The sequence below is a fragment of the Alnus glutinosa genome, chromosome 7 (genome assembly GCF_958979055.1).
Source record: "Alnus glutinosa chromosome 7, dhAlnGlut1.1, whole genome shotgun sequence".
Classification (NCBI taxonomy): domain Eukaryota; kingdom Viridiplantae; phylum Streptophyta; class Magnoliopsida; order Fagales; family Betulaceae; genus Alnus; species Alnus glutinosa.
In genome coordinates, this window is record NC_084892.1 from 26,618,437 (window position 1) to 26,633,851 (window position 15,415).

Here is a 15,415-nt window from a genome sequence, read left to right on the forward strand (position 1 = left end):
TTGTATGTTATACTTAACCATCTTTTTCTTTTGTTTTCTCTGTCAATTAGTAGGACGACAATCAATTTCGATTTGAACCATTTTTCAACTCCCCTAATTAAGTTTAATAATAAAATAAATGCATGATAAACGAGAAATATAGTATAAATTCCTTATTTGTATCTGAACTGATTTTTCCCTTTAAAATTTTATAGTATTGAAACTAATCGATCATCATTTGGAATATTCAAATATTACTACAATTCATCCTTTGAAATTCATGTGGTACAACTTCTTAGAGTACATTTGTCTGCGATTTCAAATAATAAAAGCGCGATTTTGTACCAAATCCCAATAAATATATCGTTTGAGAGTGTATTATTAAAAACTGTGATTTAAAAACGTAAAAAAATATGTGTTTTTCACTTCGCTTGCAATAAGTTGCATTTTAATATACATACGATTTTAAAAGTTCAACTGCGATTTTAAAGATCAAATTGTGATTTTACCAAATCCTTAATTTCATTTTTAAAAATTACGTTTTCTAATCGTACGTTTTAAAATCACAACCCCAAACAAACCCTTAATAGTATTTACTAGATACACATTTTTATCACACTACTATTATTTCACCCTGCTGCTTTGACAGTGTTAATTATCAGTCTTTGATTTTTTTTTAACAATGGCTAATGCGCATTACTACGTTAAAGTGTGGATTCTAGCAATATTACTCTCTTGGCACTAATATTCTTAAGATATTTAATTAACGACCCTTTGTATCCTTTAATTGAACTCATCAATATATAGCTAATAATTCCCTTGTAATAATTAATCCGAACTCATTTTGGTTACATTAAGGTGTTCCATTTTGGGTCGAGCTATTCCCTGTTAGTCAAGATAAACATGCATGCATGAGCTAATCCCAAAATAAATGCCTACAGAGAATATCATTTGTTGGGAAGAACTGTGCATGAATGCTTGACTTTTACATTTGACCACCAAGCGGGGAGGGAATCTCTGCCTGCCTCGCCATTGTTTTTTCATGTATAATTATCATTTAATCACTCTAAAATCCATTTGAATGAATCAAATCTTCATATTTATTAGTCAAGACAAACACGGTTCTCTCTTGTACTAATCAAAGTGGCCGGAGGAAACTTCTTACTACTTTACCATGTAAATTGTTACCAACTTCTAAAGGAACAGCAACAAGACGACTTTCAACCATTCCATCCAGAAAATTAAGGTAAAAATTTAACCTCCATTTCTGACTTGTAGAAGCTTCTTTACAGACGTTGGATAGCCGACGTAAGCCTATCTAAATCCACGGGGAACATTTAGCTAACTTTTCAAGCAATCGTGGCAACCCTAATTAAGCTGCCAGCTTTTCCTATAAATCTAATACGCCAATCCTCGCCAATTGAGACATCACAGAACCCAAAAACATTCTCAGTAGTGGATGTCCAATCCAAACGTTCTTAGAGAATTAACAACCAAATTCTCATCTCTCTGATATAGTTATAAATAGAAACTTTCCTTCTTTGTCCATCATTCATCTCTTTGATAGCCTTCTTCTCTCCGGCCGGTCCCTCAGCAATATGGGACGTTTTGTGTTTTTGCAAGCATGCGCTTTAGCACTTTTAGCATCTTCTCTGGCTTCTGCTGCAATTGTCGAGCATTCATTCAATGTAATTAATTATTTATTACTTTAACCCCCATATATATGTTTAAATGTTTTCCACATTTGAAATATATCTCACGTATTTTAACATTATTTCTTATTAATTTACTTTGTTTTTGTAGGTGCAAAACCTCACTGTTCAAAAGCTATGCAATGAGCAAGTGATAACTGCTGTGAATGGAAGACTCCCCGGGCCGACAATACGCGTTCGAGAGGGTGATACCCTTGTCGTCCACGTATTCAATAAGTCACCCTATGACATTACTATTCACTGGTAAATATATATATATATATATATTCTTAAGAAGACACTTAATTAATCGGTCTCTAGAATTGTTGTGACTTTGACAATAAAATCAAATGCATGGTAGCATTTTCTTTCACAAATCCCAAATTTTCAACATTTTCTTAATTATCATCACCGCCCGCGATTACTCTTGACTTGTTGAACATATATGTTCTTCGTGAGAATTCACTGAAGACTTATAAGTCCATTATTTTTTTTTTTTGTTTAAATACAAATTAAGCTCTTAGTTTCTTTTTACATCAACAAAAAGTAAAAGATTTGTATTTCTCTCCATATATACATTAGCCATCCAAATATTTTACCAGCACGTTTTTAAATAAAATTGTAAAAAATATCTATTTTGAGAATACACAATTGTTTTTTTTTTATTATTATATTTTATCATTTTTAAAAAACACGTTTGAGTTATTTTTTTAGAATTCAAATTCTACTAAGATTTTATCAAACTTTTTCTAATTTTGTCTCAAGTTTTCTAAATCATCCAAACATATATAACTTAAAAAAAACAAGTTCTCCTGATATTCGCAATTTTGAATATAATACAAAATAGTATAATATAATATAAAAAAATTACATACCCAAACGAGCCCTTATGTTTTTCAAATATTAAGCTGGGTGGGTATTTAAAAATACACAATTTTACTAAATATCTAATTGCATTTTTAAAATTTACGTTGTCAAGTCCGATATTTTGAAACTACAAAACCATACAGGCTAGCTCTAAGAGAAATAAACGAACTTAATATATTAATAAAACTATTCGTTTCTACTGTGCAGTACTATTGTTCTTATTAATTATTATCACCAACTACATTATTTATTTATTTTTTTAATATTGAGTTATTATCATCATTATTAGATGCTTATATTGCGGATGAATATTGTATTTGCAGGCATGGTGTGTTTCAATTACTAAGCGGTTGGGCTGACGGGCCTGAATATGTAACTCAGTGCGCTATACGTCCTGAAAATAGCTATACATACAAATTTAAAATCACCGGCCAGGAGGGAACCCTTTGGTGGCATGCTCATGCATCCTGGCTCCGTGCAACCGTCCATGGCGCCCTTATCATCCATCCCAGATCTGGTCGTTCATACCCATTCCCTAAACCCCACAAGGAAGTTCCCATCTTATTTGGTACGACATTTATCCGACCTGTCTAGAGTAGGCGCTTTGCGCGCATGTTACGGGCCAAAAATCTCTTCCTATTTCTAACTAAAATTCTGCAATTGCAGGAGAATGGTGGAATGCTAATGTAGTTGATGTTGAGAATCAAGGGCTCGCTACCGGCGCTGCTCCAAACAATTCCGACGCTTACACAATTAATGGAAAGCCCGGTGATCTTTACCAATGCTCTCAAAATGGTATGTAACAAATTATGCACGTACCATCACCATGCATATTAATAACATTTTATTCTATTAATCATGCTTCAATATTCTATTTCTATCATTTTGAGCAGACACATATAAGCTGAAGGTTGTGCAAGGAAAGACCTACATGCTACGTATAATCAACGCTGCGCTCAATAACCAGCTCTTCTTCAAGATAGCCAATCACAATATGACAGTTGTCGCTATAGATGCCTCGTACACGAAACCGTACGTCACCGACGTTGTTGTGGTGGCCCCTGGCCAAACCACCGATGTCCTTCTCTGTGCCAACCAGCCCGTGGGGTCCTACTACATGGCCGCAAGGCCTTACCTTAGCGCCGCAGGCGTGTTGGCGGATAACACGACCACAAGGGGAATCATCATCTACGAGGGCGCCACGTCAGCTACTCCCCTGATGCCGGTCCTGCCGGCTTTCAACGACACCCCCACGGCCCACAAGTTCTACTCTAATCTTACTGGTCTAGCGGGAGGGCCCCACTGGACCCCGGTGCCAAATCAAGTGGACGAGCACATGTTCATCGCCTTCGGTCTCAACCTCGCGCCGTGTGGAGGGAACGCCACGTGTGGAGGGCCTTTTGAGCAGCGACTCTCTGCGAGCATGAACAACGAATCATTTGTGCTCCCGAGCAATAGCTCGTTATCTATGCTCCAAGCGTTCTTCCTCAACGTGGGTGGGGTCTACACCACTGATTTCCCCAGCGTGCCTCCGGTGAAGTTTGACTACACCAACCCCAACATCAGCCTTGATCAATCACTGATATTTGCGCCGAAAGCAACCAAAGTGAAGAAATTTAAGTACAATTCGACGGTGGAGATTGTCTTGCAGAACACAGCATTCTTGGCGGTGGAAAATCATCCTATACACATTCACGGCTTCAATTTCCACGTGTTGGCTCAAGGGTTTGGGAATTATGATGCCGCTACTGACACCAAAAAGTTCAACCTCGTTAATCCACAGACCCGTAATACCATTGCTGTTCCAGTTGGAGGATGGGCCGTCATTAGATTACAAGTTAATAATCCAGGTTTGTATTTAATTATTCTTTTAACTCCCTATTATATGATTTAAAGTAATCTTTTTTTTCTTGTTTTTTAATCTTTGTTTCTAACAATATATATTATATATATAAACCGTACAGGTATATGGCTAGTACATTGCCATCTGGACGTGCACTTACCATGGGGGCTGGCCACGGCTTTCGAGGTTGAGAATGGACCAACTCCATCATCTACGCTGCCTCCACCGCCGGCTGATCTACCAAAATGCTAGAAGCTCTACGTCGGCCATGCATGGCTTTCAAGCTGTGTCGTAACTGTTTTTTTCTTCCTTTTTTTTTTTTTTTTCAATGTTCGTAGTTTGGCATTTCGTTAATTTGTTTGACTGAAAAATAAAATTGTAATAACGTACGGGAGGAATCATCCGTCGTCTGTTTTCACCATTAATTTCTTATTAAATTACATTCTTGGAGTGAAATAATATGGCTGTTTATTGCCAACATTTACTTTTCAATATATATTGCTGTTTTTCCGCCGAACCTTAGTGAAAATCTCGTGTTCAGTGATCTGTGAGCTGCCGGCCTCCAACCTCAACCTCTGACAATAAGTCCGACATCTTATGCTGTATATTGTATAAGCAACATAAACTTTGATTATTATGAAATTAAGTCAACACAAAATATCCATTTTTTGTGTGTGGGCCGGGAGATCTTATAAAACTCCACCATACCAGGAGCCTTCCTTCATGTTCTATCCTTTACTCATATTCGACATTATTAAAAACACTGTTGAGCTCGTGTTGATGAAGTTGGTGGCGTAAATGGGTATTTCGTCCCCGCCACCACCGAAGTCGGAAAACGGGAAACATCATAAATGCCACCGACTGTTTCTGTTGGAAGGTTGTTTTCGACATCGTTGATCAAGCCGGTGAGAGTGGAAGGTGGTAGACAAAAAATTAAACGGGCTTAATTTGAGTTTGTTAATTTGGGCCTAGTTTGAACTCTTTTTAGGACCGGTTTGAATGTTTTTGGGCTTAATTTGAACTTTCTAGGCCTATGATCTGATCCTCCTCATCTGAAACAACTTTAGTTTTGTTAGCCTTGTTCTTTAAGAAGGACGATATAGACATTAATTCAACATTTATTAAGGACATACTGAAAATTGTTGTATGTCTATATATACATTATATGACTAAAAATACAAACAACAACATTTTCCCATTATTGCAAGCTGCATGCTCGTAACTACAAGACAGCATTTAAAAATCTGATTGGGATTTCATTGCCATCGAACTTCAGTACAAATGCATGTTTCCCATATTTTTCAATAGCATGAAATTGGCAACAACCATTTGAACCGTACATATATGCGTATAAAGATGAAAACATGTGACCAATGTATGCTGTTGACACAGATTCCGGTAGGTGACGTGTCGATCAACAATTCGCCGATGTGCTCCTTCTAAACCTACAAATGAAAGTTGCGTCGGGAGATGTAGACAATCCTGCTTCGATGCTTAAGTTTACGTGTATTGTTTGACAGCAAATGTTCAAAGTAATATTAAGAAGATAATGTCGGTACCTCAATATCTGAAGAGGCCTTGGTATTTATAGAGATTGAGAAACAGTTAGAATAGTTCCCAGTAAATGCGGAAAATGGTAGTTGAGGAAGACGTGACTTCGGGTGCACGGATATTACGGGCTCCGTGACCACCTATCTCGGGCGCAAGATCCTTCATGAGTGACAAGTTTTTGGAGAAGCTTCAGGCGCACGATCTTGCTACGTATCGTGCGTTGTGTCCCTTAAATCCCGGGTAATCCCAAGATGTACGCGGGTTTGAGTGTTACAAAGTATCCGGATTGGCTACCCGAGTCGGGTGAACCGGTTGGGCCCAAATGATTTTGATGGGCTTTAGTACTTGAAGGTGTGACAAGTATTTTTCTTGAGTAGTTTGGCCCGGTCGGGTGGACCTAATGGGCCCGAATGATCAGCTCGGGCATGTGGTCCGAGAAGGCTAATATTTTCCCTAACATATGCCAATTCTCATAATCGCTTCATGTAAGGGTAGTAAGAAGTGGTTATACAAGCAAACTCCCGCGCTGAGGTTGGATTTTGGGTGAATTTCTGTAGATATCAGGAAGTTCATAAACAAGAGATCCCATGTCACCATTCATTACAAAATTATAGCCGGTCATTGACACACAATGAGATTATAAAATTCAATATATAGCATAAGTAAATGAACGAATGCTTTGATGTAAATAGGGGGGGGGGGGGGGGGGGGGACGAGAACATATATATTATCAAGTGTAGAATGCAGCATGCAAGCCTTCGAGCCTGCCAACTATTTAAGAACATTGACCAGGGAGACATGGAATAATTCAACAGGGGGCTAAGCCTGGCCAGGAAACCTCCAACAGTTCCCAAAATTTTCAAATCCAACCTCACAAAGTGGCTCTATCATGACATACATCAGAATCCTCTTGACATATCAACATATTATATATTTTGGGGAATTCTTGACCTTTAAGATTTTTGCGTAATGTAGACTACAGTCCACCCCAATTCACAAAATAGAGAGACCAAGGTTTCATTTAATAATGATTCATGAGAATATAATGTCTCAAATTTACATTTTTCCAATTATCAAAATTCTCATCAGTTAAGTGCTGCTAATCGAGCCAGGATGATATTATAGTAAACAACGAATCTAATGTCAATGAATTGCTGGGTTCACCCTATTCATCTCCTCTAAAAGAAACGTCATTCTTCTATTCAAATGTTCAATATTGTTGGGTTCAAATTTAAGCCTCAAAATCCCTAATTGGTGGAAATAGATTTTTTTTAAACTAAGACTAACATGCATAACCTAATGTTTGCAGACCCAGAAAGTGATCAAAATGGTGTCTAACCCTCAATTTACCACAAACGAAAAATTAAATAATCAATAAAGAAACACAACCAAATTCTAAATCAATCAAAATAAGAAACTGAAATGAAAAAAGATAACAGAAAATAAAAGGGTTTAGATCAAGCAATGTGGACTACACCAGTAAAGGGCCTGCGCTTCACGGCGGGGTCGAGTTGATTACACCACCGGAGCCAGCAGGACTTGCCGAATCGGCCGGCGATTTCGCGGGCGATCAGGCTCCAATTCCTCGCCCCGAACTTGCTCACCAGCCGACTCAGTACAGTATCCTCCTCGGGAGACCACGGTCCCTTCACCCTGTCTCTGCCCCCTTGCGTGCCTCCTCTGCCCCCAACCACCACCGCCTCGTCGCCGCTCCCACCGTCTCCTCCGACGTCCACCTCGTCACCAGGTGGCCTTTGTGCGCGTGTGTGGAATCCCCGCGGGTTATGACCCATTGACCCTTGTGTTCATTATTTTCTTAATCTTGATAACAGGTAATTAATAATTCAAATTTTTCTATTTTTACTCCATTGTGTTCATTATTTTCTTAACCTTGATAACAAGTAATTAATAATCCAAATTTTTCTATTTTTACTTTTGATTCGTTCAACAAGACAGCCCCTGCTAGGAGTCATGTCACCCTTGCAAATTGCAAGTTGCAATTGAACCCTAATTAAAATTCCAACATCTATTAAAATGTAAGGGGAAAAAAACTTAAAAAGAAGAAAGAAAGCATTTTTGCTTGCAATGTTTTCAATCACGTAGTGCAAAAAAAATTGAAAAAAAAAAAAATTACAAAGCAAAAACATAATATTACAAATATTACACAAAACTGCTAATTACGAATAGAAATTTAATCCTATAAATGAACAAATTACTGACAAAGCAAAGAACATAATATTACAAGATGAAGAAAACTCAAATATTAAATGTTCCAAAGCATCAAGCACCTCCCAATCGGATTGAATCTTCACTTCACTAATCCTCCTCAAGCAAAAGATTGATGTTATTCAAATTGATTTCTACAAAGATTGGAACCGATAATTAGAAATTTAGAATATTTAAATAGTAAAATAAATTAAGAAGTGAATAATAGAAAGCTAAAGGCCTAAAAGCTTACCTGACTCGAGCTTATAACTTTCAGGATCTTCAACCATCTCTGTGTCATAACTATTGATGGGTTTTGATCTTAACCAGTTTTGTGTACACACCAATGCTTCAACTGTTATTGGGGCCAATGAACTTCGAAAATGATCCAACACACGCCCTTCAGTGCTAAATGCCGACTCTGAAGCAACTGTAGTAATGGGAATGACCAACATAATACGTGCTATTTGGACTAGTACTGGGAATTTGGTTGAATTCACCTTCAACCGTTATTGGGGCCAATGAACTTCGAAAAGGATCCAACACACGCCGTCCAGTGCTAAATGCCGACTCTGAGGCAACTGTAGTAATGGGAATGGCCAACACAATACGTGCTATTTGGGCTAGTACTGGGAATTTGGTTGAATTCACCTTCCACCAATTTAAAATATCAAAGTTCTCATTCGGTTTTTCAATCTCCTCCATCAAATACCGATCTAACTCCGATTTATATTGAACATCACTATTAGAAGTCATGAGGTTTTTGTACCTATTCATCAATGTATAGGTACGTTTCCCAGTTTCTCCGGAGGAACCTTGAGGAAGTGCACCACTATGTTCACCTTGAGAGTTTTCTCCAGTGTCGAAGTGATCAAACAATTTCTTAAGGTAGTTCTTCAATTTTAATATCATATCATTGCATTCCTCAACACCAAGAATATCATTGAACCAACATTCCAATGATCCAAACTTGGTTCGTGGATCGAGAACAATAGAAACAAACAACAACACATTAACCTTATCAAGATCCCCCCAATACTTTTTATACTTCAACATCATTTTCTCCGCCATAGAACTCAATATATAATCATCACTGTCACAATATTCTTGTAAATGCAGTTGAATGGCAGAAACTTCTTCAATGTACATATTACATGTCACATACAAAGACCTCGAAAGTCGCATTGTGGCTTCATAAAAAATTTCGAGGAACTTGAGAAAAACCCTAATACGAGCCCAATCATTACAATTAAGAGGTCCTAAACCGTTTTTGCTATCCAACAACGTAGGACCATAATATCCATCCAACTCTTCCATAAGTTCAAAAGCACTTTGACATTTTTTTGCACCTCCAACATCTTAAATGTAGAGTTCCATCTAGTTGGAACATTCAAACACAACAACCCCTTGAAATGAATGTTTTCTCTTTCCAAACAAATCTTAAAACTCTCAAATCTTGCAGGAAAAGACTTCACATATTTAACAGCACTTCTAACCCTCATAATGGATTCATCAACTTCTTTCAACCCCTCAGTCACAATAAGATTTAAGATGTGTGCACAACACCTCACATGCATAAACCGATTTTCTAATATGGCACTAGGCTTATGAGCACTTCTCTTCCTCAAGTACTCCAAAGCAGGATCATTGGAAGAAGCATTATCAAACGTGATAGTGAAAATGCTACCAATGCCCCATTCATGCATACACGGCTCAATCTTTCTCCCAATGGTCTCACCTTTGTGATTAGAAATTAAACAAAAGTTTAAAATTCTTTTGTGTAAGTTCCATTCATTATCAATAAAATGACCAGTAATACACATGTAATTAAGGTTCTGTATTGAAGTCCAACAATCAATGGTAAGACAAACCCGAACACCAGATGTCAAGAACATTCCCCTCAACTTTTCTTTCTCAGACATAAAGAACTTAAAACAATCCCTCATCATAGTAAAACGGGAAGGAATTGAAAACCTAGGTTCAACTGTTTTCATAAAGTCCTTAAACCCTTCACCTTCCACAAATCTAAATGTCAACTCATCCACTATGATCATCCTAGAAAGTGCTGTCCTTATTTTTGAAGCATTAAACTTAGCAAGCACAAGGTTACCACTAGATCCTTCACCCATTGCCGCTTGTCCTTCCCTCTTAGCCTCAAAGCTCAACTTCGATTGTGTCTTATCAAACCTATCAGGAAATTTTTTACAGCTTTTCCTGATATGTTGTAGCATAGATGAAGTACCATGGCTTCTAGAGTGACAATTAAACTCCCTCTTACAATTTTTGCATTGTGATTTATGATCATCGGAGTCAGTCGACTCTAACTTGGTAAAATGTTCTCAAATCGATGATGTTTGCTCATTTTTTTTAGGTTTTGGTGGGAGAGCTGCACTAGGATTTTGAGGGCCCATAGTTGAAGAACTAGAACCCATATTGGTATCCAAAAGACTAGGCCTAGATGAAGCAGAACTAGAACCAATAGGTCCAATAGTAGCACTAGTTGAATCGTCCATGACTTGATTCTACAATTTAAGTGGAAAAAAAAAAACATAAAAATTAAATCTCTCATTAAATCATTGTGTCAAAAACAACTACAATCAATTTAAAAATCAGTTAAATTTTAGTTAAGAATCAATTAAGCATAAATTAAATCCAAACATTCTTTCTTTTTTATTTTTTTCTGTTTTCATTTTTTATATTACATCAATAATTTTTTATTATTATTCCAATAAAAAAATTCACTAACTACCCAGATCGATCTCCAAGTTTTGTAAGAAAGGTCATGTTCAGAATTCATAAGCTTCTGGTGGATCCCTAGTCTATCAAGACAATCCAAAGAGAAGACATCAAAGGCTTCAACTTTTTTAATGATCACATTGAATTACTAAATGCCCCCTTGATGATTTTGATGAGAACACACAGTAACTAATTAACTATAAAATAAATAGATAAAATGAGATTGTTATTGCATTTCTGATTGTCTTATTTTTGTAACTTAACTAGGAGTAAATATATAGTGTGAATTGATTTGTGGTTCTACAAAGCATTAATAGGAAACTATTAATGATTTTATTTAACCCATATGCAAATCTAGAAAATTGTCCAATTTCTTCTTATGTTTAACTGCATCAAGAATTAAAGTCCCATTTGATATGGAGCTGTTGCATCTGTTTTTTTAGACAATAATTTGTTTGATCTTATTTCTTATACTGTTGTTACTTGTTTAGTTGATGGCAAGATAAGTCAGATGATATAAGAATGGAAAATCTATAATAATGGTAAAATTTTACTGTTCATGGTATTACTGTGACCAAATATTGGTTCTTAACTAGAAAACAACCACAACAATTTAAAAATCTCATTTACATTTCTACTAAAAGCCCAACCTCAATAATCAGAACGTAACTATTTGGCTCTTCTAGTAAATTTTGAAAAACCCAGACAGGTTATAGCACAAAAAATTTCCAATTTTTATTCTCATACTGTTTCCTCAGCTTCTTTTCTTGAAAAAGATTAACGAACATAAACCACAGACAGTTAAAATGGAATTTAAACTCTATAAAAAAAATTACTTTCTCATTACCCAGAAACTAAAAATCATAATAAACAAAAATTAATTCACATCATTAAACAAAAAGATTGTTCTTGTTTACCTGAATCGGAGAAAGGAAGTTGTTAACTCAGCTTCTCTCTAACTCTCAGTCTCGATCTCCCCTTCTTTGCATCAAACGAATACCATTACAATCGGCGATCAAAATCCACAAGGACCACAAAAATGAAAAATAAATTAAAAACATAAAAAGGAAAGCCAGTGAACAATCTAGAAGACGATGAGGAAGAAGGTGATCGTTACCTCCTTATAGTGTTCCCCTTCCTCTGCTGCGGCCTGCGGCTGCAGGTGTGTTTGTGCCGGACTGTGTGTGCGGGGAGGGGAGGGCGGGTGACTGGTGAGCCGGTGACTAGCAAGGCGACTCAGGCGAGTGGTGGAGCCGCGGAGTGATGTACTGACGTGGGCTTACTGGGCTGCGACGCAGGCGCTTAGGGAATATTGGAATAGGGAGTTAGAGAAGATAAAGTTAGGGTTAGGTTAGAAGTACGAAAAGTTGCGGGCTTTCTAAGTTTATGCCGCTTTCTTCCTTCTTCTTTTTTGGTTTTTTTTCTTTCTTTTTTTTTCAAAATATGCGGGGCGGGGCGGGGCGGGGCGGGGACCCAAGAAATCAACAAAACCAAAAACCCCGTGGCCCGCATCATGGGTGCGGGTTTTAGCCTCTGCGAGGCGGGGAGGGGCGAGTTCTGTGGGGGCGGGACGGGTTTTGCGGGGATTTGCTCACTCCTAGAAACGTCGTTGTCGTTGTCAATCTCCGAGTCGTCCTCGTCCGGGAACACCACCAAACTCCACAACTCAAAAACCCCAAAATACCACTCGAAATCAACAAATAAAGAACAAGAAAGCAACAAAACCAAGAAATCAATGGAGACAAGAGAGAGATGAGAGAGACAGAGATGAGAGAGAGAGAAGACTCAGATGAGAAAGAGAGAGATGAGAGAGACAAAGATGAGAGAGAGAGAGAGGGAAGACTCAGATGAGAAAGAGTGAGACGGAGAAGACGTAGATGAGAGAGAGAGAGAGAGAGAAAGAGAGACGAAAGAGAAAGAAAGTATGCGGAGAAGAGAGATTAGGTTGAGAGAGAGAGAGAGAGAGAGGTTGAGAGAAGGGCTAGAAGATGCAGAGCGGCATAGACAAATGAAGACAAAGAAGCAAGAAGAAAGGAGAAAGACGGAGAAGAGAGAGAGGACAAACAGTTTTTTGGAATTAAAAGTAAAAAAAAAAAAAAATTATTTTAATGATATAGGGAAGATTAAGGGAATCTGTTGTAGGTATTTTTGTATAGAGAAAAAAAAAGTGGTTTGGTTCCCTAAATTTTTCCTAAATTAGGAAAAATTGTTGGATGTCTGCTGCTAGTGCTCTAACACGATAGTGCCACCACGAGAGTGGAAAAAATTTGCACTCTGTCCGGTTCTAGACCGTAGACACTCCCTAACCTTAAGAATGGTTGAAGCCATTTGATTTGGTGGTTGGAATCATTTTAAGAACTTGGGACTGATGCAATTACTCTCTAAAGTTTGATTAACTTGCCAAAATAATTTCATTAAAATGTTGAACAATTTCTTTTTTTCTCTTAATTGATGTGACACTATCACCACAACAAATACGAGAATGAGAGTAAAATGAAAGTATGCTATCATTTTCCATTGATATATATATATATATATATATATATATATATATATATATATATATATATATATATATATATATATATATATATATATGAGAAGATTTTTGTTTTTGGTTGCGAAAAGAAAACAAAAACAAAATTGCTATAATAAGGTTATAAATGTAATTCCAGTTTTCAATAGTGCATGTTTTGCACATGGTAACAAAAGCGGGACCAGAGATGTACACACACAAGTTACACAATGCACAAGGTAATACCGTTTTGTCACGACGATACTCTTTCTTTACTAAATTAACTGTAAAATGTACACAAGTACACAACGCGCGGGAGCCGGGACCTTCTGGAGTGGCGGGAAAACTACTGCACGAATTCTGATATAATAGGTCAAAATGTTCGACAAAATTAAGTAAAATAACTCAAAAAGTGTAATTCTTTATTTTATCAACACACACTCTATCAAATTCTTTATTCTCTTTTTTACTCTCTTTAAACTTATATATATAATCTTACTATGGACTAAAATTAGCATATTCACCGTAAAAAATCTAAGAAACAGTCCAGCCTCTCATTGAGAGCTCCTTGCATATCGTTTGAAATAAAGGATCTTCGACACATAGGACATATTTTCTAATTGTAGCCCATCCAATGGTCCATGCAACCTCAATGGAAGATGTGGCGACAGTTTGTGTGATGTCGAATCTCGTGCTCAGTCTTGAACTTGTAGAGATAAACAACAAAGAACGAGGGGGGGGGGGGGGGGGGATGAGGGGAGGATTTATCATATCAAGATCATTGATACATAGTTGAATTTGGGGTCTCGAGTCGACAAATGAGGACAAGCAATGTCCGATTCGAGAAAATCGGCGATACTCATGTGGCAAAACACGATGGATATGAGCTTAATTTGTTTTCGGTATAGCCCACTAAGAAACCCTTGGAAGAGAAAAAGCTGAGGGTTTTTTTTTTCTATGAGAGAGAGAGAGAGAGAGTTATACTGTTGTTTGCGGTAGGTGGAGGCCTAAATATTACAACCAAGAAACAAAATATTTTTTGACATATGATTTTGCCTACACAAATATAAAACCTAACACCATCAATCATCATCCAAGGGTTTGGCCTCAGTAACACTCTGTTCTTAACATGTTATGTACTCAAGTTTGTCATATTTGTTTATGTTATTGAATAAGGGGCGAACCTATTTTACCCCATTCATAACTTTTTAGAACTTTTGTGGGTTTTTTTTTTTAAAAAAAAAAAAAAAAGCAAAAAAAAAAAAATAGTTTTATGTTAATCATAATCATAAAATTAGAATATATTGTTTTAACAAAACAATATCACATATATAACTAGGAATTTATTCCATCAAAACTTTATTTATGATTTGTTTAACTGTTACTTTGGTTAAATTATGTGCAACAAAGTTTGCATCTCTTCTAATGTGGCCAATTTGCTAATTGTGCATCAAGTTAAGCAATTTCATGAAGCAAGCGTTAATAATATTTCTTCAATTTTGTAAGTCAAATTTATTATTTTGCCATGGCCTAAGATATTAAAAACAAAAATTCAATTCTAAAGTCTTTTATTTTGTTTTATTATTTTTGGCTTACTGGGGGATTCTTATGGCTTGCCGAGAACTCCTTAGAGCCCAACCAAAACCTGATAAACCTCCTGCATGGAACATGCCGTATGACCCAGATCGATATAAGGAACCAATTAATCTACGACCGAGTAATGCTACATATCATCCCCTTGTTCTCTTTTTGTCCCCTCAAAATTGATGTGGCTCTTAAAATCACCATTGAATTTATGATAGATCACTATTGAATTTTAATCCAATGGTAATTTTAAAAGCCATATCAATTTTGAGGAGACAAAAGGAGGACAAGAGGGTGATATGTTGCATTACTCTGCATCTTCATATTAACAAATGTATCATAAACACATCATATCCATAATTTTCTTTTTATTTTGTTTCACTACCAAAATCATGCTTCCTCACAAAAAATCGTATTCAGCCACGTGGATGAGGGTCACCCACG

At 36.8% G+C, this 15,415-nt stretch overlaps 2 protein-coding genes across 2 annotated transcripts; one reads left to right on the forward strand and one right to left on the reverse strand.

Moving 5' to 3' along the window:
* The first annotated feature begins 1,400 nt into the window (after positions 1 to 1,400).
* Positions 1,401 to 4,860, forward strand: LOC133873746 (laccase-7). Its single transcript, XM_062311496.1, has 6 exons — positions 1,401 to 1,667; positions 1,783 to 1,934; positions 2,861 to 3,105; positions 3,204 to 3,332; positions 3,431 to 4,387; positions 4,502 to 4,860. The coding sequence occupies exons 1-6, from the start codon at positions 1,578 to 1,580 to the stop codon at positions 4,630 to 4,632; spliced, it is 1,704 nt and encodes a 567-aa protein (XP_062167480.1). The 5' UTR covers positions 1,401 to 1,577; the 3' UTR covers positions 4,633 to 4,860.
* Positions 4,861 to 8,247: 3,387 nt separating this feature from the next.
* Positions 8,248 to 10,265, reverse strand: LOC133873389 (uncharacterized). The gene is made up of 5 exons (XM_062311101.1): positions 9,989 to 10,265; positions 9,633 to 9,874; positions 8,637 to 9,153; positions 8,390 to 8,566; positions 8,248 to 8,291 (listed from the first exon to the last, which is right to left on the reverse strand). Exons 1-5 carry the CDS (start codon positions 10,263 to 10,265, stop codon positions 8,248 to 8,250), a joined length of 1,257 nt encoding a protein of 418 aa, XP_062167085.1.
* Positions 10,266 to 15,415: the final 5,150 nt, after the last annotated feature.